General features: G+C 49.4%; 1 protein-coding gene across 1 annotated transcript in view; it reads left to right on the forward strand.

Moving 5' to 3' along the window:
* Positions 1-25,499, forward strand: part of LOC134927385 (ATP-dependent translocase ABCB1-like) — a 943,310-nt gene that overhangs the window by 176,625 nt on the left and 741,186 nt on the right. The window contains exon 6 of the mRNA XM_063921755.1: positions 21,297-21,410. Within this exon, the coding sequence (XP_063777825.1) occupies positions 21,297-21,410 (114 nt within the window). The remainder of the gene's footprint in view (positions 1-21,296; positions 21,411-25,499) is intronic.

The raw sequence follows: 25,499 nt of genomic DNA on the forward strand, positions 1-25,499 counted from the left end.
ATATTTTGCTTTAGCACTAGATGAAAGTTGTGATGTCAAAGACACAGCCCAGTTGATGATTTTCATTCGAGGTATCAATGAAAATTTTGACATTACAGAAGAACTGACATCAATGCAGTCCATGAAAGATACAACAACTGGAAAGGATTTATTGGAGGCTGTAAATCAGTGTGTGTCAAAACTTGGAGTGGAGTGGGAAAAACTGGCTGGTGTGACAACTGACGGAAGCCCCAATCTAAAGGGTGTAGTACGGTATGCCGGCGCCGGGAGCCCGACCGCTCACTGCGCTCACCACGCTGCGGTCACGGTGGCACGCTACACGCACCACACTATTTTATTCTTCCTCCAGAGGGGTCGTGGACCCCCACGAGGGAGAATAGCTGTCCCACGAGGGAGAATAGCTGTCGGTATGCCGGGTGTCAGGATTCCGGCGCCGGTATAATGTGTGCCGGGATCCCGACATTCAGCATACTGAAGACTACCCTATCTAACAGGAAAAAATATTGGATTGTTAAAAAAATTCAAGACCAAGTCAGTGAAAAGAATCCAGAACTCAAAATTGTCTTTCTCATGTGTCCTAAAGGATGCTTTGGTCCACTTCAGTACCACGGGGTATAGACGGTTCCACAGGAGCCATGGGCACTTTAAGACTCTTCAAGAGTGTGAACTGGCTCCTCCCTCTATGCCCCTCCTCCAGACCCCAGTTTAGAAAATGTGCCCAGGCAGGCTGGAGCACTCCAGGGGAGCTCTACTGAGTTTCTCTGAAAAGATTTATGTTAGGTTTTTTTATTTTCAGGGAGAACTGCTGGCAACGTTCTCCCTGCTTCGTGGGACTTAGGGGCAGAAGTAGGAACCAACTTCCTGAATAGTTTCATGGCTCTGCTTCTGGATGACAGGACACCATTAGCTCCTGAAGGGTACTGAACGCTAGCTGTGGCTATGTGCTCACTCCCACAGCACACCGTCACCCCCCTTGCAGAGCCAGAAGTCAGAAGACAGGTGAGTGTTAGAAGAAAAGATCTTCAATCAAAGTGACGGTTGAAGGTACTGCGCGGCTGGTGGGAGCGCAGCGCGCCATGTTGCCAACACATACACAGGCACTGCAGGGTGCAGGGCGCAGGGTGGGGGCGCCCTGGGCAGCATGAAACCTATTGAAACTGGCATAAATAAGGGGCATAAGTTGCTGAGGCACAGTACTAACCTCACCAGTATAAAAAATTACATCATAAATGCTGAGGAGAAATGCGCCATTGAAGGGGCGGGGCTTCCTCCTCAGTCAGCCAGCACACTGCTCAGCGCCATTTTCTTCCAAATACAAAGAGGGGGGGGAAGTGTATATTGTGATATTATGGCTATATATATATATATATATATATATATATATATATAAAGAGAGAAAGAGCAGAAAGTCCCTGTGTACAAAGTAAACGACACAGGGATTTTTTATTTAAGTGCTGAGTTGTGGACTGGCAATTTATTTCTGTGTCCCTCTGACAGATTTTACTGTTGGTCTGTCCCCTATAAGCCCCGGAGTGTCTGTGGTGTGATTGTGCACGTGTGGGACATGTCTGAGGCAGGGAGCTCTTCACCTGTGGGAGCCATGTTAGGGATACAGCGTTGTAATATGATACCAAGAGCCTGACTGGGTGGAAGGTTACGCGATAGTGTGAATCATATCAGTAAGAGGTTGGACTGAATCTCATGCAGAAAACTGAAAATAATCTGTTGAAGATGTGATTAATAGTTCTGCCTTTTCATCCACTGGGTCACATACAAATTTGCACAAGTAGTACAAACTGATACCGACATGTCCTTTGTCGAAACCAATGATTCCAGGGGAATAGGTCCTAAGTTAGCGAAAAGCATTCAAAACATGTTTTAGCTATAAAGGAGGTGTTAGAAGTTACGAAGACCCCTCTTTTACCACAGGAGAGAGTTTACTTTAGTAAAGAAGCAATGCAATTTTCCCTCCACCTCATGAGTTGAACAGTCTTGGAGGGAGTCTGATTTAACCTGAAAAGAAAATTCAGATTCCCAAATTCAGGCAGCTTTTATGATAGGGCCCTGTCTAAAATGTGGGCCCTGTCATAAAAGGAAAAAGGTGTTTCTCCCTGCGCCTGGAATGGCTTCACTTAAGGAGCAGGCAGACCGCAAGTTCGTGAGGTGATCTATTGACGTGGCCAATGGGACACTACTAAGTCCTACCATTGTCTGTGAGTGGGTGAGTATTGCTATTGAAAAGTGGTCAGAAAACTTGTCATTAGGCATTGACACAATAGATGGAGATGAGATACTCCTAACGTTAGGTCATATCATAGACGCTGCTGCATACGTGCTAGAAACCATGAAAGATATTGGTCTCTTGAGATCAAGAAACGCTACCATGGCAATCTCAGCATGGAGGGCGTTGTGGATTAGCCAATGGAATGTTGACGCCGACTCCAAAGGGAATATGGAGGCACTTCCGTATAAAGGTGAGACCTTATTTGGAGATGGGCTGGATGCTTTAGTTCTGCGGCTAACGCAGGTAGAGTCGACATTCTTGCCTAATGCTCCTGCGCCGGCGTAAAAGACACATCACTCTCAGATGCAGTCTTTTCGACCCCCCCCAAAAAAAAAGGGTAAAGGCCCCCCTTTCTTTGTGGGTAAAGGTAGGGGAAAAGGAAATAAAGTCCACAGTCTCTCACAGGAGCAGAAATCAATGTCTGCTCATGCCAGATCTTCAGCATGACGCTGGGGCTCCCTTGCGGGAGTCCACTCAGGTCGGGGCAAGTCTGAAACACTTCAGTCAGTTCTGGGTTCAATCTGGCCTAGACCCATGGACCGTACAAAGAGAGTCCCACGGGTATAAACTGGAGTTTCAAGACATTTCCCCAGGCCATATTTTCGAATCGACATTACCAGCTTCTGTCCTGGATAGGAAAGTGGTAGCAGCAACAATACAGTAATTGTGTCAGAATCAAGTCATTGTCCTGGTTCCCTTGTCTCAACATGGAGAAAGGTTTTTATTCAAGCCTATTTGTAGTTCCGAAACCGGACGGCTCGGTCAGACCATTTCTAAACTTGAAAATCTGAATCTCTACCTGCAAAGGTTCAGGTTTAAGATGGAATCTCTGAGGGCAGTGATTTCCAGTCTGGAGGAGGGGGAATTCATGGTGTCAGTGTACATAAAAGATGCCTACTTACATGTTCCCATTTATCCTCCGCATCAAGCTTATCTGAGATTCGCAGTACAGGATTGTCATTACCAGTTTCAGACGTTGCCGTTCTCACTCTCCACGGCACCGAGGGTATTCACCAAAGTAATGGCGGATACGATGGTCCTCCTTCGACTGCAAGGAGTCAATATAATTCCTTATCTGGATGATCTCCTGATAAAAGCGAGGTCCAGGGAAAAGTTGATGCAGAACATTGCACTCTCCTTGACAATACTCCAACGTCACGGCTGGATCATAAATTTTCCAAAGTCACAATTGGAATTGATGACAAGATTGTCCTTTCTCGGGATGATACTGGACACAGAAGTACAGAGGGTATTTCTCCCAGTAGAAAAGGCTCTGGAAATCCAGAGAATGGTTAAAAAAATTCTGAAAACAACAAGAGTGTCGATTCATCAATGCATTTGGTTGTTGTGAAAGATGATAGGGGCCTGCGAGGCCATACAGTTTGGGCTATTCCATGCCAGATTATTCCAGGGGCACCTATTGGACAAGTGGTCCGAATCCCATCTACACATGCATCAGAGGATAATCCTGTCATCCAAAGCCAAAATTTAGCTCCTGTGGTGGCTACACAGCTCTCACCTCCTAGAGGGACGCAGGTTCGAGATTCAAGACTGGATCCTGGTGACCACATATGCAAGTCTCCGAGGCAGGGGAGCAGTCACACAGGGGGAGAGCTTCCAAGGAAGATGGTCAAGTCTAGAAACTTGTCTTCACATAAACGTTCTGGAGTTGAGAGCCATTTACAATGGCCTTCTACAAGCGGTATATCTTCTTCAAGATCAACTCGTACAGATCCAGTCAGACAATGTAACAGCAGTCGCGTACATAAACCCTCAGGGCGGAACGAAAAGCAGAGCGGCAAGGGCAGAGGTGACAAAGTTCCTCCGCTGGGCAGAAAGACATGCACGAGCTCTGTCAGCAATTTTAATTCCGGGAGTGGACAACTGGGAAGCAGACTTCCTCAGCAGACACGATCTCCATCCAGGAGAATGGGGCCTCCACCAAGAAGTCTTCGCAGAGGCGACAGGTCTTTCGGGAGTTCCTCAAGTAGACATGATGGCATCTTGTCTCAACAAGGAGCTTCAGAGATATTGTTCCAGGTGAAGAGAGACCCACAAGCAATAGCAGTGGATGCAATAGTGACCCAGTGGGTGTTCTGGTCGGTATATGTCTTCCCTCCACTAGCACTGATACCAGAAGTTCTCAAAATCATAAGAAGAACAAGGGTTCGAGCAGTCCTCATTGTTCCAGACTGGCCAAGGAGGGCTTGAAGAGTTGATCATAAAAGATGAGAACTTCCTCCTCGCGAGGACCTGCTACAACATGTATCACGACTTACCGTGGCTACGTTTGACGGCATGGCTATTGAGCGCCGGATCCTAGCCCGAAAGGGTATTCCCAAGGAAGACATCCCCACTCTTATTCAGGCCAAGAAAGGAGTAATGTCTAAACATTACCGCCGTATTTGGAAAAAATATGTGTCTTGGTGTGAATTCAAGAAGACTCCTACGGAGGAGTTTCAGGTGGGACGTTTTCTCCATTTTCTGCGGGCTGGTGTGGATGCGGGCCTAAAATTGGGGTCAATCAAGGTCCAGATTTCTGCCTTATCAGTTTTCTTTCAAAAACGATTGGCCTCCCTTCCAGAAGTTCAGATGTTCGTGAAAGGGGTGCTGCACATCCAGCCTCCATTTGTGCCTCCAGTGGCACCATGGGACCTTAATGTGGTGTTGCAGTTCCTTCAATCGTTCCTGGTTTGACGTCACAAACACACCCAGCGTTCGCCCAGACACTCCTCCGTTTCTCCAGCCACTCCCGCGTTTTTCCCAGAAACTGTAGCGTTTTTTTCCCACACGCCCATGAAACGGCCAGTTTCCGCCCAGAAACACCCACTTCCTGTCTATCACATTACAATCACCAGAACGAAGAAAAAAACGTGAGTAAAATTCCTAACTGCATAGCAAATTTACTTGGCGCAGTCGCAGTGCGAACATTGTGCATGCGCAATAAGCGGAAAATCGCTGCGATGCGAAGAAAATTACTGAGCGAACAACTCGGAATGACCACCCATGTGTACTGCAGGGGAGGCAGATATAACATGTGCAGAGAGAGATAGATTTGGGTGTGGTGTGTTCAATCTGCTATCTATTTTGCAGTGTAAAAATAAAGCAGCCAGTATTTACCCTGCACAGAAATAAAATAACCCACCCAAATCTAACTCTTTCTGCACATGTTAAATCTGCCTCCCCTGCAGTGCACATGGTTTTGCCCAGTTGCTATCAAAAATCCTGCTGCAATCAACTTGGAATTACCCCCCACGTACGCAAAAATTGCGGACATTTGTAATATTTATGCAAAAATTGTTATTAGGATGGTTTTCACAATATTTGCACATTTCACAAGGCCACCTTTGTTTTGTTAAATTAAATTAGTGTTGCAGTTTTTCCGTTTGGACATGCTTTCGCAATTTTGCATTTGCTTGCAATTTTTGCTAATTTGTAGTTTTTTCAATCCTTTCTGAATTTGCCCCTATATTCCAACCCACACTGTATTTGACTTGCACTATATCCAACCCACACTGTATCCGACCTGTGCTGTATCCAACCCACACTGTAGTTGACCCGCACTGTAACCTGCACTTTTACCGGCCCATGCTATATTTGACCCACAATATATACAACTCACAGTGTATGCGACCTGTACTGTATCTGACCTGCACTGTATCTCACACTCAGGGCCGGTGCTAGGGTGTTCGGCGCCCCCCTGCAAACTATACATTTGCGCCCTCCCATATTCCTTTGGCGCGCACTGGCAAAAGGGGTGTGGTCTCACAAGTAAGGGGCATAGCCACACAATAGTACCCCCATTCAAAATTACGCCACAATGTAGCACAATCTTATTCATCTTATACGTAATGCCCCACCCGTAGTAGTAGCGTCCTTATACATAATGCCCCCCAGTAGTAGTAGCGTCCTTATACATAGTGCCCCTCCAGTAGTAGTAGCATCCTTATGCATAATGCCCCCCAATATTAGTAGCATCCTTATGCATAATGCCCCCCAGTAGTAGTAGCATCCTTATGCATAATGCCCCCCCAGTAGTAGTAGCATCCTTATACATAATGCCCCCCCCAGTAGTAGAAGCGTCCTTATACGTAATTCCCCCTAGTAGTAGTAGCGTCCTTATACGTAATGCCCCCTCCTGTTGTAGAAGCGTCCTTATACGTGGTGCACCCCCAGTAGTAGAAGCGTTCATATGCATAATTCCGCCCCAGTAGTAGTAGCGTCCTTATACGTAGTGCACCCGCAGTAGTAGAAGCGTCCTTATACGTAATGCCCTCCCCCAGTAGTAGTATTGTTATACGTAATGCCCCCCCCAGTAATAGTAGCGTCTTATACATAATGCCCCCAAGTAGTAGTATCGTCCTTATACGTAATGACCCCCCCAGTAGTAGCATCATTACACGCACTGGCCCCCATTAGTAGCGTCGTTACACATAATGCCCCCCCTGTTGTAGTAGCATCCTTAAAGCACACATAAACGCACACATACATACCACACACACATTTAAAAAGAAGAAATACCGCGCTGCTGCCGGGCTTTGGGTGCTTGAGCTGCCTTGAATAAAAGGAATAATTAAATCGATACTAACAGTGTGTTAAAGACAAGGCGCTTGTAACAATGTATAATTTTGTTTTGCAACAAATAAATGTTGCAATACTGTAGTGCAATACCTGTAAAAAAAGGATTAGTAAATGTTTACAGCCCCTTTTGTGTTTATTTTCGGTCCTGCCGGATTTCTGTGCTGCCGGCTCCTTGTCCCGCTAAAGTCTCTGTGTGGGATGGTTGTAACCCTATCTTTCCCTATACTACCCACCTTGTACTCAGCAGTGGTGGGACGGGATCTTTACTCCAGGCGGAGAAGTGCTTCTTCTCCGTAACCGCTGCTGTTTCAGCCCCGTCTCCTGTGTGCCGTGCTGTGCTGCTGCGGCCACTCGGGATCCCGGCTTGTAAGGCGGAAGGGAGGATGTTTTTTCTTCTGTGCGCTCTGTGTAGCTAAGAGTGCACGGACCGTAGATTGCTTCCAACGCGTTTCGGGCTGCACGCCCTTTATCGAGGATGTCACTGGTTTAGCCTATCTTATTATTTATATAAAAAAACTTTATTGAACAATTGTTAAAAACGGGGGAGTCCCTCCCCGGAAATGATGTAAAAAAAAGGCGGTTTGCACATGGCCCAGTTAGAAATTATCAGGTATTGCACTTGAAAAAATGTATTGCACTTGAAAAAATTTAATAAAGGTGTATATATTAAAATAAAAAATGTATATATAATAAAAAAAATATTTTAAAATGTAACGTCTGGACTCAATGTGGATATAGAACTTAATGTTTTTTTTTTAAATCCTAAAAAATATATACTTTTATTATATATATATATATATATAAATTATTTTCATCAAGAACCATTTTTTATTGTAAATATATATATATATATATATATATTTACAATAAAAAATGGTTCTTGATGAAAATATTTTTTTCTTTTCCTTTTTTATATAGAAAAATTGAAAGCTACACAATTCCGTTTTAAAATATGTTTTTTTATTATATATACACATTTTTTATTTTAATATATACACCTTTATTAAATTTTTTCAATTGCAATACCTGATAATTTCTAACTGGGCCATGTGCAAACCGCCTTTTTTTTTACATAATTTCCGGAGAGGGACTCCCCCGTTTTTAACAATTGTTCAATAAAGTTTTTTTATATAAATAATAAGATAGGCTAAACCAGTGACATCCTCGATAAAGGGAGTGCAGCCCGAAACGCATTGGAAGCAATCTACGGTCCGTGCACTCTTAGCTACACAGAGCGCACAGAAGAAAAAACATCCTCCCGTCCGCCTTACAAGCCGGGATCCCGAGCGGCCGCAGCAGCACAGCACGGCACACAGGAGACGGGGCTGAAACAAGCAGCGGTTACGGAGAAGAAGCACTTTACCGGATGGAGTCAAGATCCCGTCCCACCACTGCTGAGTACAAGGTGGGTAGTATAGGGAAAGATAGGGTTACAACCATCCCGCACAGAGACTTTAGCGGGACAAGGAGCCGGCTGCACAGAAATCCGGCAGGACCGAAAATAAACACAAAAGGGGCTGTAAACATTTACTAATCCTTTTTTTACAGGTATTGCACTACAGTATTGCAACATTTATTTGTTGCAAAACAAAATTATACATTGTTACAAGCGCCTTGTCTTTAACACACTGTTAGTATCGATTTAATTATACCACACACACACACACACACAGACACAATACACACACACACATTTCCCTCTCACACTTCACTTACCTAAGCCAGTCTCCCTACACTACAGCAGCCTGGTCTGTGTAGCTCCACCCCCTATGTCCCGTTTAGCCACGCCCCATCCCATCCCACTTAGCTCCGCCCCCTTCTGTCCCGTGCACAGCGCGGTCCTGTCACACAGGTGAGGGGAGGGGAGGGAGGAGGATTTTCATGCTGCAGGTTCCACAGCCAGTGTCTGTCATGCAGTGACAGGCACAGCAGCAGCAGCAGGGGGGATAGGACGGCGCAGCAGGGAAGGAATGCAGAGCAGGGTGAGCGCCTCTCCGTCCCAGCGCCTCCCTGCACTGCATCCCTTCACTGAGCGGGTAGCGCCGGGCCTGCTCACACTGTATCTGATGTGCACTGTATCTGACCTTGCACTGTAGCCAACCCTTGCTGTATGTGACACGCACTGTATCCAACCTGCACTGTAGCCTACACAGTATCTAACCCACACTGCATTCAACCCGCACTCTGACATGAACTGTATCCCTCATTGTATCCGACTTACACTGTATCTTTGCACTGTATCCAATCTTGCACTGTAACCAACGCGCACTAAATCCTAACTGCACTCCGACCTACACTGTATCTAGCCCGCACTGTAACCTTCACTGTATCCGAACCACACTGTATCCGACCCGCACTGCATGCACTATATACAACCCGCAATAAATTCTACCTACACTGTATCCAACCTGCCCTTTACCCACCTGCACTGTATCTGACCCACTTTCTATCCAACCTGCACTCTAACCCGCACTGTGTTTGACCCGGACTGTATTCGACCAGCACTGTAACCTGGTGATAAAGTTAAATATTTACCTTTGAACATTAGCTATATACTTATTATGGACTAAGTACGCTATTGGCGTACGGACTACCGTAATGGTACGCACCTAGCGTAGCAGACGCCGTGCCCGAGAGAGGGACACGAGCGGCGCAGACGCTTACTGAATGACACACAGTAAACCTTGTTAACAACACACTGTAAGGGTATGCTTATACAGGTTGAGTATCCCATATCCAAAATGCTTGGGACCAGACGTATTTTGGATATCAGATTATTCCGTATTTCGGAATAATTGCATACCATAATAAGATATCATGGTGATAGGACCCAAGTCTAAGCACAGAATGCATTTATGTTTCATATATACCTTATACACACAGCCTGAATATCATTTTAGACAATATTCTTAACAACTTTGTGCATTAAACAAAGTGTGTGTACATTCACACAAATCATATATGTTTGATATACACCTTTTACACACAGCCTGAAGGTCATTAAATACAATATTTGTAATAACTTTGTGTATTAAATAAAGTTTGTGTACAATGAGCCATCAGAAAACAAAGGTTTCACTATCTCACTCTCACTCAAAAAATTCCGTATTTCGGAATATTCCGTATTTAGGAATATTTGGATATGGGATACTCAACCTGTACTGTAAACCTTAGTACTGTAATACTACAATGATATAACGCTTATTGACCTTGATAATATGAAAGCTGCTTGTGCGATTGAGACACTTAGAATACCCTTTGTTATAAATAGTGAAACCCACAATACCTGATAAGGTTCCAACACCTTCTTAGGGGATACGTTTAGTACAAAAATAAAATAACAATAAAGCTTATACACTACAGACCTGACATTAATATCTAAGCAGAATAACTAGACATAAAATATACGTGTGGCCGGAGAACCCCAGCCACGAGGCAAATGGCCGCCCTGGCACTGAAGGGGTTAATCCCTAGTGCCCGGCGCCATTTGCAAAGACAAAGGGGCGCTTGGCGCCAAATTTGAATTGTATTGTGGGCGCTAGGCGCCGTGTTTTATTAATGTAAAAAATTGTATTTTTTTAAACTGTGCCGTGGTCCCGGACCCCTCCGGAGACCACGGCAGTGAGGGCAGCCCCCGGCGCGCTCAGCAGAGTGTGCGCGCCGGGGGAGAGGGCAACCGCTGGCCGCCGGAGTCCGGGAGCTCCGCTCCCGGCGGCGGTCGGTGCACCCCCGGGCACACTGGAGTGTGCGCGCCGGGAGAGACGGGGACTGCTGCATGCCGGAGATCAGCTCCCGCTGCAGCCTTCAGATGGGCACCGCCGGAGTCCGGGAGCTCCGCTCCCGGCAGCGGTGAGCACAGCCCCCCGGCGCACTGAGCTGTGTGTGCGCCGGGGGGGGGAAGAAGGGTGAGCCGCTGCGGCTGGGAGCTCAGGTCCCGCTGCAGCGCGCTCTGGGTCTGCCTGTGCTGGGGACGGGAGCTCCGCTCCCGGCGCCTCAGCACACTGGAGGCGGCCAGCCGCGGCAGCCGGGACGGACGTCCCGGGCTGCCGGGCAGCAAGGGGGGTGCGCCGCACACGAGGACCGAGTTAGCCGGCTTCCTGTGCGGCGAGGCCACCAGTCAGCGCCGCGCATGGGGGACCGGGCTAGCCGGCTCCCTAGCGGTGTGGGGGACATTAGGCTGCCCAGCAGGATGGTGAGCGCTGGGGTCCGGGAGCTACGCTCCCGGCGCCTCAGCGCTGAAACAAGCCAGAGTCACGGCGGCCGGGACCAGTGTCCCGGGCCGCCGGGCTTAGGTACAGGGGGGTGCGCCGCTGCGTGCGGCGAGGCCACAAAGGTAGTGCCACACTGGGGGGACAGGGAGAGCCAGCTCCCTGGACCCCAGTGGCAGGCAGACAGGCTGGAGGGTGGGGGAAGCCAGCCCCATACCTCCAGCACACAGAGAGCCCTAGCAGCCAGGCTGCAGGGCTAGGGAAGGCACTGCAGTGCCTGAGTATGTAGAGTCTGTGCAGGGCACAGGCTCAGTGTATAGTTACAGGGAAATGTACAGTGTGATTTAAAATGTAATGTATTTAAAGATAAATTGCACTTACTTGATTGTGTGTCCCAGGAGGGGGGAATCCATGGCTGTGCAGGCTGATGGATTCTCCCAGACCTTTTCCCTAAAAACGGAATGCTTTCCCATCCAGCCTCACAGTTCCAATGGGCACAGGGAGAGAGAGGAGCAGTTTAGCTATGAAACAAGCTGAGTGGTTTCTTGGAGCTCCATGGAGATCAGCCGTAGTGGCCAGGAAACCTGGACCGGGGAGCCAGGCTGCCCAGCTCTGGAGCCCAAATCCAGGCTGCAGGCAGTGAGAGGGGTCCCGGGCAGGTTTCTGGAAGTCAGATTTAGGAGGGAAAACTTCCCCCCAGCCAGACTGAACGGCACCGTGGGAGTATCCTACTATCCCAGATGGGAGAGACAAAGGAGACCGACCACTCCCCACTGTCCATTGGGGACAATGTTAGGTGTGCATGAGTCCAGAGCATGCACAGCTCATGGGTAAACATTGATTGGTTGTACACCACAGGGCGGGCTTACCCCCTGTGGTAAGGGGTCTTGGAGAGGGATAAAAGAACGGCAGTTGGCCCATAGGATTGTGTATTGTAACATCTTCTTCTGCTGAAAAGATCTTAATTGTATGCTGTTGCCCCTAGCAATAGGGAGGAGCCTTTTTAAAGGTTATTTGAGCAATAAACACCTTTGCCTCAAGAAGACTGCTTCATCTTGTGACCAACAGGGTTAGGCCAAACCTAGCCCCGTCCTCCGGCTGTCCAGGGAAGCACCTGACGTCTCCAAGCTCCGCCTTCCGCCAGCTACCGGTAGAGGCCTAGCAAGTGGCTAGTGGGGATTCGTCGACACCACACAGGTGTGGTAAAGCAGTGCGTCGGCACATACAGAGCAGAACCGTGGTTCCAAACGCCACGGCAGGTTAGGAGTTTGGTGGTGGCAGCGAGAACCCGCCCACAGCGCAGTGGGTGGAGTCAGTAACAGGCGGTTACTGACGGTAAGCGGGAATCCCCTATGTGGTCAGGCCTCGTGCGGCTTGACCTTCCATTCTGTGCGCAGTCAACGGGACGCGGAAGCTGCGAGTGCTTCCGTACGGTATCGTCCTGTCACAGAAATTGGTGGCAGCAGTGGGATAATCCCAGGCGGAGAAGCCGAGTTACTCAGGAGAGGAGTAACTGCAGCGCAGGAGAACGCACAAGATGGCGGAATTCAGCGGAATGTCCAAGGAGGATCTGGAGATCGTATGCCAGGGGAAGGGTGTGGATATCCCTTCCAACGCGTCCAGAAGCGTCATGAAGTCGGCGCTCAGGAGCGTGGAGGAGTCTCATCGGGCGGAGGTGGAAAGCACTGACGGTGTCAGCATCGCAGAGGACGGCCCACCAGTGGACCTTCGTAAGGAACCGGTGAGAACCACAAGCCCCGCCCTCTCTCACAGCAGCAATGTTTCCCAGCAATCCCTAGCAGGGCCAGGATCCCAACGTCCCAGCGGGGGCAGTACGGATAGCCTAGCAGATCGGCTAGCGGAATTGGGGGAAAGGGCAACGGAGCAAGAGCGCTTGATCATCATCCAGATGTGGCGTGATGAGCGGGCACCACAGGCCGTGGTACCCCGGGAGCCGTTGTCAGCTGTTGTACACAGATCGGGACGTATTCAGTTTGCCAAGTTTGCAGACAGTGATGGGGACATTGATGGACATTTACAAGTTTTTGAAAGGACTTGCAAACTACACGATCTACCCAAGTCAGAGTGGGTGAGACACCTTGTGCCCACTCTGCATGGAGAGGCCTTGGAGGCCTATCGAGGAGTGGCGACGGAGGACTGTGGGAACTACGACGAAGTCGCGAAGGCCCTCCTCCAGCGATTCTTCATCACTCCAGAGTCTTACAGGAAGAAGTTCAGAGACTTGCCCAAGATTCCTAGCAGCACCCATGAGCAGTTCGCCACCCAGCTGCGGCAGTACGTGGTGAAGTGGGTGAAGGATTCAGAAACCACTACATGGGACGCACTGATCGACCTGATCTGCAGGGAGCAGTTCTACCGCAGGTGCGCCCAAGAAGTGAAGGAGTGGGTGCTAGATCGGGAGCCACCCAGCTTAAAAATGGCTGCCCAACTAGCCGACAAATATGTGGCAATTCGGCCACGGGGCCAGAAGCGCCCAGCGAGCAGCCAGCTCCAACAGACTGTACCACCAAGGGGACCACCCTCTTCAGCTCATCACCCCCAAAGACAAGCATCTTCCAACCCGGGTGCTCTTAGCCAGCAACCGCACCGCAGCGTCCCTGCAACTGATCAGAGATCATCGGTGCCACGACTGGAGAAGAAGTGCTACGGCTGTGGGAAAATCGGACATCTGAGGATGAACTGTCCTGCATCCCAAGCACCCCAGACTCGTGCCCCAAATCCGAGTGCTGGAGCCCGGATCGCTTGTTTGACGAGAGGAGATGAGCCTACAGAGACTGTTCCCCCTCCAGTCAGTCCGATGGAGTGTGGCGAGAGACAGGTGCACTCTGCGGAGAGAGTCACCTGCATGGCCAAACAGCCCCTACACAACATGTGGAGGCACCTGCAGCCAGTCCACGTGGGACCCCTGCAGGGAGAAGGCCTAAGAGACTCTGGGGCCTCAATCACTGTGGTGAGCCCCCACCTCATAGATCCTGCTGCAGTATTGCAGGGTCGCACTGCCACGGTCACCCTGGCAGAAGGAACAGAAAAAGCGGTTCCCATGGCAAGAGTCTACCTGGACTGGGGAGCTGGACCAGAGTTGCGAGAAGTTGCCGTCATGGATGGTCTCCCAACTGATGTGGTCCTAGGAAATGATCTGGGTGGTGGGATCGTCACTATGTTTGTTGGCGCCATTCCCCGGAGTCAAGTTCCAAAACCACTGTTGACATCAGCTGCTCCAGCACAGCCCAGCCCAGAGGAAAAGACTACAGCTGCTAGACAACTGCCAGCACAGCCAACCACAGCATCAACCAGCCCAGAGGAAAAGATTACAGCGGCTAGATCAGCACATCGACCCCGCATGCCTTTTGCCTCTGGTATGCCCACGTCCCCTAGCAACGCAGAGGATGTCGGTTCCAGCTCGTTTGATCCTGTGGGGGTGCCCAATGATGTTCCTGACCCAAGTGGTTTGCCAACTCCGGCGGTGAGTATGAGAAACCACATTGACTTTTTCATGACTGACCCCTACCAGACTGACCCTAGTAGTCCCCACCTAGATCCCCCTGTAGAGTGTCCCAATTTAGGAGAGATTGAGGGCCACAGGCAGGAGTTTAGGGAGGCTCAACTCTCTGACCCATCCCCGAAAGGCATGAGGCGCCACTCTGGCAGCGGCCTTGACAGGGTTGGGGCGGGGAGGTTGACCTGGCGGGAAGGGTTAAGGTACAGGGTAGCCAGGGAAGTGGGAGGGGATAGACCTGATAGGGAATGTGTCCAACTGGTCCCCTCAGGGTACGTTCCTGTGCAACCGGTGTCGGTTGCCAGCGAAACCCCTTTGGACAGTAACCCGGAGACAGACCGTACCCTGAAGTGCCCGACACAGAGCTTACCCTGGTCTGGAATGTCGCATGATGCCCAGACCACATGTAAGGCTGGTGCCATGCGTTGGCAGCCGGGGCACTCCAGCGTTTGTGTTGTCTCTGGGCCTCTGCCCATAGGAGAACCCTCGCAGCAAGTTGCTGTGGACATAGCAGGTCCCCTGCCTGTGCACATTAGATCGGGGAAGACACGTAGCCTCCCTGCAGTGGATGCCACACAGGATCCAGAGGCTGGTGGTCTGGCCGCCATCACTGTGGCACAGGTAACGGACGAGGAGGGAAGAGTAGGCCTAGGTGACAGGGTAGGGTTCCCGAGTCATAGGTCGACGGAGGAGGATTGGAGGGCAGGTCTGACAGTTAGGGCAGACAGTTGCCAGATAGGTATGACGGAGGTGCAGTGCCTGGGGCACCATGTGGGAGGAGACAGGGGTAGGCCCAAGCCAGAGGGGGTGGAGGCAACCAGAGGCTGTCCCCGACCCACATCACCCAGACCGGTACTGACCTTAGAACCTGTAAGGCCCTACGGACATGTTGTCATTGACTTTAGTCCTGTAGTGAACCCCTTGACAGAGATGGCTTGGAAGGGCATTCCCAAGTCAGTGGACTTTGCACCCGCTTGCGAGTTGGCATTCCAGTCATTGAAGGAGGCTCGGGTACCCGCTCCAGTGCTGATGGCGCACATTCTTGACCAGGACTGTGTGTTACGAACTATTGCGCCACTGCACGGACTGGGAGCAGTACCGAGCCAGAAAGAGCCATATGGGCAGGAGCACCCTGTGGCCTGGTTGAGCAGTATACTGCTATTGTGGGAGGTGGGGTATGCCACAGTTGGGACACCGTGGGTGGCACTTGTTTGTAACCGGCCCCCCACCGTGGTGACTTACCACCTACCTGTTAGGTGGCTGCAACCGACCTTGGGGGAATTGGACAGACTTTTGTGGTGGAGCCTTGAACTTGGACTTCAGCTGGACTATTTGAACATTGTGCACCCACGAAGAGAGGCCCACTACACTATGGATGAACTGTCTAGGCCAGAGCCTACACCCCCCAGGTAGCGTCCCCTTCACCCCAACGGACTGCGGGACCAGGACCCAAATCGTTGGGACATGGGTCCCTGGTTGACCCGCTTGAATGGGGGGGGAGGAGTGTGGCCGGAGAGCCCCAGCCACGAGGCAAATGGCCGCCCTGGCACTGAAGGGGTTAATCCCTAGTGCCCGGCGCCATTTGCAAAGACAAAGGGGCGCTTGGCGCCAAATTTGAATTGTATTGTGGGCGCTAGGCGCCGTGTTTTATTAATGTAAAAAATTGTATTTTTTTAAACTGTGCCGTGGTCCCGGACCCCTCCGGAGACCACGGCAGTGAGGGCAGCCCCCGGCGCGCTCAGCAGAGTGTGCGCGCTGGGGGAGAGGGCAGCCGCTGGCCGCCGGAGTCCGGGAGCTCCGCTCCCGGCGGCGGTCGGTGCACCCCCGGGCGCACTGGAGTGTGCGCGCCGGGAGAGACGGGGACTGCTGCATGCCGGAGATCAGCTCCCGCTGCAGCCTTCAGATGGGCACCGCCGGAGTCCGGGAGCTCCGCTCCCGGCAGCGGTGAGCACAGCCCCCCGGCGCACTGAGCTGTGTGTGCGCCGGGGGGGGGAAGAAGGGTGAGCCGCTGCGGCTGGGAGCTCAGCTCCCGCTGCAGCGCGCTCTGGGTCTGCCTGTGCTGGGGACGGGAGCTCCGCTCCCGGCGCCTCAGCACACTGGAGGCGGGCTGCCGGGCAGCAAGGGGGGTGCGCCGCACACGAGGACCGAGTTAGCCGGCTTCCTGTGCGGCGAGGCCACCAGTCAGCGCCGCGCATGGGGGACCGGGCTAGCTGGCTCTCTAGCGGTGTGGGGGACATTAGGCTGCCCAGCAGGATGGTGAGCGCTGGGGTCCGGGAGCTACGCTCCCGGCGCCTCAGCGCTGAAACAAGCCAGAGTCACGGCGGCCGGGACCAGTGTCCCGGGCCGCCGGGCTTAGGTACAGGGGGGTGCGCCGCTGCGTGCGGCGAGGCCACAAAGGTAGTGCCACACTGGGGGGACAGGGAGAGCCAGCTCCCTGGACCCCAGTGGCAGGCAGACAGGCTGGAGGGTGGGGGAAGCCAGCCCCATACCTCCAGCACACAGAGAGCCCTAGCAGCCAGGCTGCAGGGCTAGGGAAGGCACTGCAGTGCCTGAGTATGTAGAGTCTGTGCAGGGCACAGGCTCAGTGTATAGTTACAGGGAAATGTACAGTGTGATTTAAAATGTAATGTATTTAAAGATAAATTGCACTTACTTGATTGTGTGTCCCAGGAGGGGGGAATCCATGGCTGTGCAGGCTGATGGATTCTCCCAGACCTTTTCCCTAAAAACGGAATGCTTTCCCATCCAGCCTCACAGTTCCAATGGGCACAGGGAGAGAGAGGAGCAGCTTAGCTATGAAACAAGCTGAGTGGTTTCTTGGAGCTCCATGGAGATCAGCCGTAGTGGCCAGGAAACCTGGACCGGGGAGCCAGGCTGCCCAGCTCTGGAGCCCAAATCCAGGCTGCAGGCAGTGAGAGGGGTCCCGGGCAGGTTTCTGGAAGTCAGATTTAGGAGGGAAAACTTCCCCCCAGCCAGACTGAACGGCACCGTGGGAGTATCCTACTATCCCAGATGGGAGAGACAAAGGAGACCGACCACTCCCCACTGTCCATTGGGGACAATGTTAGGTGTGCATGAGTCCAGAGCATGCACAGCTCATGGGTAAACATTGATTGGTTGTACACCACAGGGCGGGCTTACCCCCTGTGGTAAGGGGTCTTGGAGAGGGATAAAAGAAGGGCAGTTGGCCCATAGGATTGTGTATTGTAACATCTTCTTCTGCTGAAAAGATCTTAATTGTATGCTGTTGCCCCTAGCAATAGGGAGGAGCCTTTTTAAAGGTTATTTGAGCAATAAACACCTTTGCCTCAAGAAGACTGCTTCATCTTGTGACCAACAGGGTTAGGCCAAACCTAGCCCCGTCCTCCGGCTGTCCAGGGAAGCACCTGACGTCTCCAAGCTCCGCCTTCCGCCAGCTACCGGTAGAGGCCTAGCAAGTGGCTAGTGGGGATTCGTCGACACCACACAGGTGTGGTAAAGCAGTGCGTCGGCACATACAGAGCAGAACCGTGGTTCCAAACGCCACGGCAGGTTAGGAGTTTGGTGGTGGCAGCGAGAACCTGCCCACAGCGCAGTGGGTGGAGTCAGTAACAGGCGGTTACTGACGGTAAGCGGGAATCCCCTATGTGGTCAGGCCTCGTGCGGCTTGACCTTCCATTCTGTGCGCAGTCAACGGGACGCGGAAGCTGCGAGTGCTTCCGTACGGTATCGTCCTGTCACAATACGATAGCAAGATTATCACAAATACTAACAGAAAAAGAATAAATGGCAAACATATGAGGATAACAAAATGGCCACAGAGAACTTACACACGTGGGAATGAATCACAAGCGCAGTCCTGGAAACCAGCCCTCAGTTAATCAATGATGAATACCTTTGTAGAGAGAGTGAGCTGGCCCAGCAATGGTGATCCTTATATTTACAGCCTACATTCACAATACAATGGTCCCTACAATCTCATTGTTCATTGGACACAGGAATTTGTCTCTGCATTATAACAAAAGGTCATAGGTGGGTTCGTACGGGGGGGATGTGTCTCTCTCCAACTGCTCAGGTGGGAGGCATCCTCAGGACTCCCACCGCATGTGTAATAAAACAGCAAATACATTTAAAGTCCATAAACTACTTTTACATATAACTATACGCTGGAGCGACCGATCTCTTCCTAACCAACACTGAAATGTCCCTATAAAAATACTCTACAGTTGGATACTAAACATCACTATTCAACCCCTATCTGACCCTTCGTATCATGCAAAGAGGAATCCCTCTGTCCAAAAACTAAACAAACTTACTGACATTGTTAAGGGGAATATTATCTATAAAATGTGCTATTTTGATTAACTATGTTACAATCGAGTCGCCCACTAGACGCTCACAAACCCTACCGTAAATGTGCATACCACGCGCCAAAGCACACGACCGTGGAAGCGCTGTCACGCAACGGCGAATATGCGCATGCACGGGAGAGCGTGTGTACACGCAGCGGGCATGTGCATGGGCTTAGTACAAGGCATTGTGGATCACGATATTTTTCGACTTTGACACTGGTCAATATTTAACTGTGTGTCCCAAAGTATTCCTCACTGTACTATTCAGGTACAGAATGCTGTTTTTTGTGATTGGTAAGATTTTGGGAACAAAATGGCTGATTGATTTGGGCTTTATAAGGGCACAAAGTTTCAGTTATCAGTGACCCAGGGCCCCCAGGAGAGAGGTACAGTACAGACTGGGCACTGAGAATAGGCATGTGCTGGGGGCAGGTGCACTTGTGTAGGGGGCATCAATGTCTGTTGTTGCTATGTTACATATGGTTTCGGGTTTTACTCAGGAAATACCTGTGTTGGGTTGTTATCTATTAATAGTACTTGTGAGTTGCTTTGATTGGTTATTGCTAATAAAGTACTAATTTGTAAAACATTTTTAAACAGAAATAACTGCCGTGTGTTTGTGCCGCTGCTCTGTTGCTTAGTTTAGCCAGCCAGGCTTTGGCCTGAACAATGGGGGGGAAATTCAGAGTTGATTGTAGATGTGCTAAACATCTCCGATCATTTATTCTGACATGGGGGGATGCCCAGCACAGGGATAGTCTGCCTCACGTCAGGCCCTGTCCCCCCTTCCACTGTGAAATTCTTTTGTACTTGGCGAGTAGCTCCCTACCTGTGCCATGGTGATTAACTACCTACCACCGCATTCTGGATTCTGCGTGTGATGTCTCACAGCCCCCCGGCTCACCCCCGCAAATGGTCCAGGCATGCCACCATTGCCTGGACCATACCCAGCCAATGGCGTTCTAATGCCATTGGCATGCACCGTCCCACCCCGTGACCGCCTCTGTCTGTCAATCAGGTAGAGGCTAGTGCAGCCAGTGAGATGCTGATAGCATCTCACTGGGCTCCCGGGGTGAGCACGCGCAGTCGAGCTGCTTGCTTGTGCGCACTCCACAAAGTATTTCAGACTGCTGCTGCAGCGAAGCAGTCTGAATTACCCCCAATATTGTGAGCAGTGAGGTGGACAAAAGTGACTGGAAATGAATGTTATTGAGGTTAATAATACGGTAGGAACAAAAACACCTCCAAATTCTGTTATTTAGCTGTTTTGATTTAAAAAAAAAAAAAAAAAATCCAGATCCAAAACCAAAACCCGAAAGGGTGGTTTTGGCAAAACCAATCTAGATCCAAAACACGAAAGGAGATCCAGATCCAAAACCAAAACATACATCCCGAAAAGTGTCTGGTGCACTACTCTAAAATTAAGTATGAAGTCCTGGTGGAGAGGAGAACTCTGAGAGTGTCAAGGTGGACTAATAGCTGCGTTGACGCGGTATGGTACTGGAGTCTTGACAGCAATTCTAATAAACTCCTTTCTCCTCCTGGTTCTTTGCATATTAAATACTACTACTTCTTGCAGACTGCAGATGCTGGTCGCAGGGTGACTGGCATGGACCCCCTCACCACCACCACCCCCATACTCGCCAGCTCTCACGCAGGGCTATCCAGTTCTTTTGACAAAGTTGGCCAAAGTCTCCCTCTGCAGCCTACTTTCTATGTGAAGTGGGAGACCAAAAGGTTGACTGATGTGATTTGCTTTGGATTGTGTCATTGCAACCCTGCCTCCCACTGCAAAATGATGTGAATCATGGCTTGGAAAAGCAGGGAGAGGGCCTCAATGGCACATAGCCCCACTCCCGCTGTAAAATATTTGTAATCGTGGCTTCAACCAGTGGGGGGTCGGAGTTACAATAATACATTTGCGGCACTCTTCCCCACACAAAATGTACAAGGTTGCCATCTCTGAAATTCTCCCTGAAAGGGTTATAAAAGTTGGACGTATGGCTGTTCCTGCACTGCACACTCTGCACCCTAGCCATAGATAACAATGAACCCCCTGGGTGATGGGGAGGCATGGCCAAATCCTGGGACATCACCACAGCATTCTATAAAATTACAAATAACAACTACTAGTCATGTCCCTGAGAATGGGGTATTCTTCCTCCTGTACAACTGACCGGTAACCCTGACAGGTCCCTTAATACAGCCCAGGCCTGTGTAATTACTGCTCACTCGCGGCATGCCTGCCTTCGCACATTGTTAGAACGTCATAGGGAATGATAATAATATGTTTTTTTTTATTAACACTGCTTTTGCATTTGTTTTTTACACACCTGTGACATTCAATGCCCTTTGTTTTGTTTTTTTCTCACAAGATCATTTACTCAGTGATGTTCGGCACATACTCACTTGGACTGGTAACTCCAAATTTAGAAAGTATTAGAAGTGCACGCACAGCAGCCTTTGAGATATACAAAATCATAAACAAGGTAAAAGCCGTTAAAGTACTTGAAGAGGGAAAAACAGGGTGACTGTTGTATTTAATGCTGTTGTAACCATGAGTAAGGAAGGGAGGAAAAGAGGAAATGCAACCCTAAAATGGGGTTAACATACTGTAGGTATCATTCCTAAATAAAGTATACAGTAACAGTAATGTATGAGCGGGAAGTGTGATAACCCTGCAAAGGCAACAATTGTGCCATGTGGCCACAAATATGGACCCCCGTGCTGCCCAGAAGGGAGGCAGGCAGAGGAAATACATAAACGACTGTCAAAGTGTAAACATAATTTTTATATATATATATATATATATATATATATATATATATATATATATATATATATATAAAAAAAAAGGGGGGGATGAGGGATATATAGCGACCACGGTGTCAGTGCAATAAGTGTAAAATTGCAAATTCTATACAATAAAAGGTATTTATTAACGTACAATTGAGCATAAAAGAAACATTTAAAAAAATGGGACAACAATAAAAACACAACTGAACTAAAAAGCACTTAAATGAATTATATAAAACTACAGTAAAAGCAAGTATTAAGGTTTTTTTCCTTATCTTAAATGGGTAGAGTGCTGCCTGATATGCATACTGTATAAACTGACCATTGGTGGCAGTGACGAGGCAGCTGCACGTCCAGCGTGTGGGGTCCGGGAACCGTCACCTGTGCATTGGCTCCAATGAGGGGCATGCGACCAGCAGGAATAAAGCTCATGCGGAGAGAGAGAGACGTTGGGAGAAGAGGAGCGGCGAGAGCCATCTTGTGAGGTTACCTGGAGTGGCGCCTGAGAAAGGTGGATCGGGACGGAGTCTGGTGATCTCCGCTGCGGCCAGAGCATCTCTATAGCTCCAGGCGGCTGATTACCGGAGGCGGAGACAAGATGGAGCTAGGCGGGAACAAGGAGGAGCTGGGCAGGAGCAGAGAACACCTAGCTGAAGGACACTGGGAGACTACCCTGGGGGAGTGGTGACGCAGCACAGGGGTGGATCCTCACGTCCATCAAAGGTGAGAAGGCACACCAATCTCGGCAAGACCTTGCCTCCTGCTTGACAGGCACCCAGCAGCTGATTTTAACAGGGGATTATAGAAATTAGGGTGAAGCCTTAGCAGCCCTCTCCTACAGGACAGCATAGCAGTGTATTGGAAGGACCAGCAGTAGATTGCACAGCCAGGTCCAGCCCAGCACTAATTCCCCATACGCAGCATCTATTGCTACTTTAGAAGAATACCTGTGTAATTAATCTGTACAGAGGACCTGACTGATATTCACAGTTAGGGAGACCTCCGTGTTGCATGGGAAGTGAGACGCTGTAGATAGGAGCAGTGAAGACATTTGGGGGTCATTCCGAATTCGCTCGTTAGCAGTTTTTAGCAGCCGTGCAAACGCTATGCCGCCTCCGACTGGGAGTGTATGTTAGCTTAGCAGAAGTGCAAAACGAAAGGATCTCAGAGCGGCTACAAAATATTTTTTGTGCAGTTTCAGAGTAGCTCCAGACCTACTCAGCACTTGCGATCACTTCAGACTGTACATTTCCTGTTTTGAGGTCACGAACACGCCCTGCATTCGCCCAGCCACGCCTGTGTTTTTCCTGGCACGCCTGCGTTTTTTTAGAACACTCCCTGAAAATGGTCAGTTGACACCCAGAAACGCCCTCTTCCTGACAATCACTCTGCGGCCAGCAGTGCAACTGAAATGCTTCGCTAGACCTTGTGTGAAACTACATTGTTCATTATAATAGTATGACGCGTGCGCATTGCACCGCATGCGCAGAAGTGCCATTTTTTTGCCTGATCGCTGCGAACGAAAGCAGCTAGCGATAAACTCGGATTGACCCCCTTGGAGTAGCTGAAGTCTTGGTCAAAATCGTAGCTTGAAGTAGTGACTGGTGCCTGATAAAGGGGCACTCACATTGTAAAATACAGGTTAGGAACCCTCTCTGACAGAGGCTCTTTGGAGTTTAGTGGCGAACGATAGGAGAGCAGAACGACTGCTAGCTGCACTTTACCTGGCAAGCCAAGTACTGCCATTGGTAGCAGTGTTATCAGGTCTGGTTTATCCGAAGCTCCATCAGCTAGGTATTAAATTCAGCACAGGATATCCTTGTAATCCAACAGTGGGAGGATTGTTACGATGTACATTTATTGCTCGCAGGGAAAGGAAAAAACTGCAAAGCTCTCTGGATAAGAATGAAGGTTTCAAAAATAGAAGCCCACTGGTTTCAGCCAGGGATCTGTGACTTTCCTGCCTCGCTGATTCTCCATGCATTCTGTTAACTCACCAGTTCTCACGTGACTCCCCATTAGGTGACTACCCAGCTACCCATTGCACTGGTGGTTCCCGGTACTCATAGCTGGTCATACCTGCTTAGCTTCCGAGATCGGACAAGATCGGGCGCATTCAGGGTAGTATGGCCGTGGGCCTGTGGTAAGGGATGTGGAGAAAGAGATAGATGGGAAACCCCCTGAGAATACCAGGTGCAGTGGGCCCCCTCTTCTTCATCTATCCCTCTCATAAGAACAATTCCAGTTGACTCAACCTTGCTACCATATCACACTTCTATTTTTGAAACCTTCATTCTGAGACATGTACAGTGACTGTTCTGGATACATTTATTTCACTTCATCAGAACACACTGATAGATATTCATTCAATATATCACTTCTGACATTTTCACCTTCTCCTAGCAACTTGTACCTCATTTGCTAAAAAGGTCAAACAAGTTTTTTTCTGAATACTAGACACGAGTCCTCAAATTGTCTCATAACTTTTTTCCTTTTATTCAAGAAACAATTAAAGGTTAAGTTTTATTTTTCTCATCATTTACTCCATTTACATCACATAAATTGTTACAAACGAGTGCTCCCAAACAAGGGTTTTTTGTCTTGTCTCTCTTTTTCAATTGTAGTCTAATCTACAAAATTCCTGGGAGCACCGCCAATCATTAGCAGTTTAAAACTATATTTTTTCCAACTGCATATATATTGGTTTTTCTATGTCATTTATATACTCTGTTTAGATTGTCAAGACTAGTGCGGTTCCAAATGAAATTTTGGCTTAATGAAAGATCTGCTCATCCAGACGTGGCAGTCAGGAAGTATACGCTATGAGGGAAGGTGACCAGCTATGAGTACTGGGAACCACCAGTGCAATGGGTAGCTGGGTAGTCACCTAATGGGGAGTCACGTGAGAACTGGTGAGTTAACAGAATGCATGGAGAATCAGCGATGCAGGAAAGTCACAGATCACTGGCTAAAACCAGTGGGATATCCGTCAACGAGGCCAAGGACAACAGCAATGACTGTGGAGGAAGCTTGAGGTCATCAGCAATAACTGTAGATGAAGCTGAGAATGTCGGCAGTACTTGTAGACGAAACTGAGGATGTCAGTAATACTTGTAGATGAAACTGGGGATGTCAGCAATGACTGTGGATGAAGCTGAGGATGCCAGCAATGACTGTGGATGAAGCTGAGGACATCAGCAGTACTTAAAGATGAAGCCGAGGACGTCGGCAATGCTTGTAACCAAAGCTGAGAATGTCAGCAATACTTATAGATGAAGCCGAGTACATTGGCAATGCTTGTAACCAAAGCTGAGGATGTCAGCAATACTTGTAGATGAAGCCGAGTACATTGGCAATGCTTGTAAGTTGTAACCGAAGCTGAGGAAATGTCAGCAATACTTGTAGATGAAGCTGAGGACGTCGGCAATGCTTGTAACCGAAGCAGAGGATGTCAGCAATACTTGTAGATGAAGCTGAGGACGTCGGCAATGCTTGTAACCGAAGCTGAGTATGTCAGCAATACTTATAGATGAAGCCGAGTACATTGGCAATGCTTGTAACCAAAGCTGAGGATGTCAGCAATACTTGTAGATGAAGCCGAGGATGTCGGGAATGCTTGTTTCCAGATGATGGGCAACTGAGGTAGCGCAAAAGGGATTCTGTATGCTGCACAGTGCAGTGTCAGCACTGCTGATTTCGCAGTAGCTGTGATGTGATGGTTCTGCACAATGGATACTGTAATGTTGTAATCAGCAGTGGCAGGTTTTCCAGAAACTATGGTG

This window comes from Pseudophryne corroboree, chromosome 5, assembly GCF_028390025.1.
Source record: "Pseudophryne corroboree isolate aPseCor3 chromosome 5, aPseCor3.hap2, whole genome shotgun sequence".
Taxonomy (NCBI): domain Eukaryota; kingdom Metazoa; phylum Chordata; class Amphibia; order Anura; family Myobatrachidae; genus Pseudophryne; species Pseudophryne corroboree.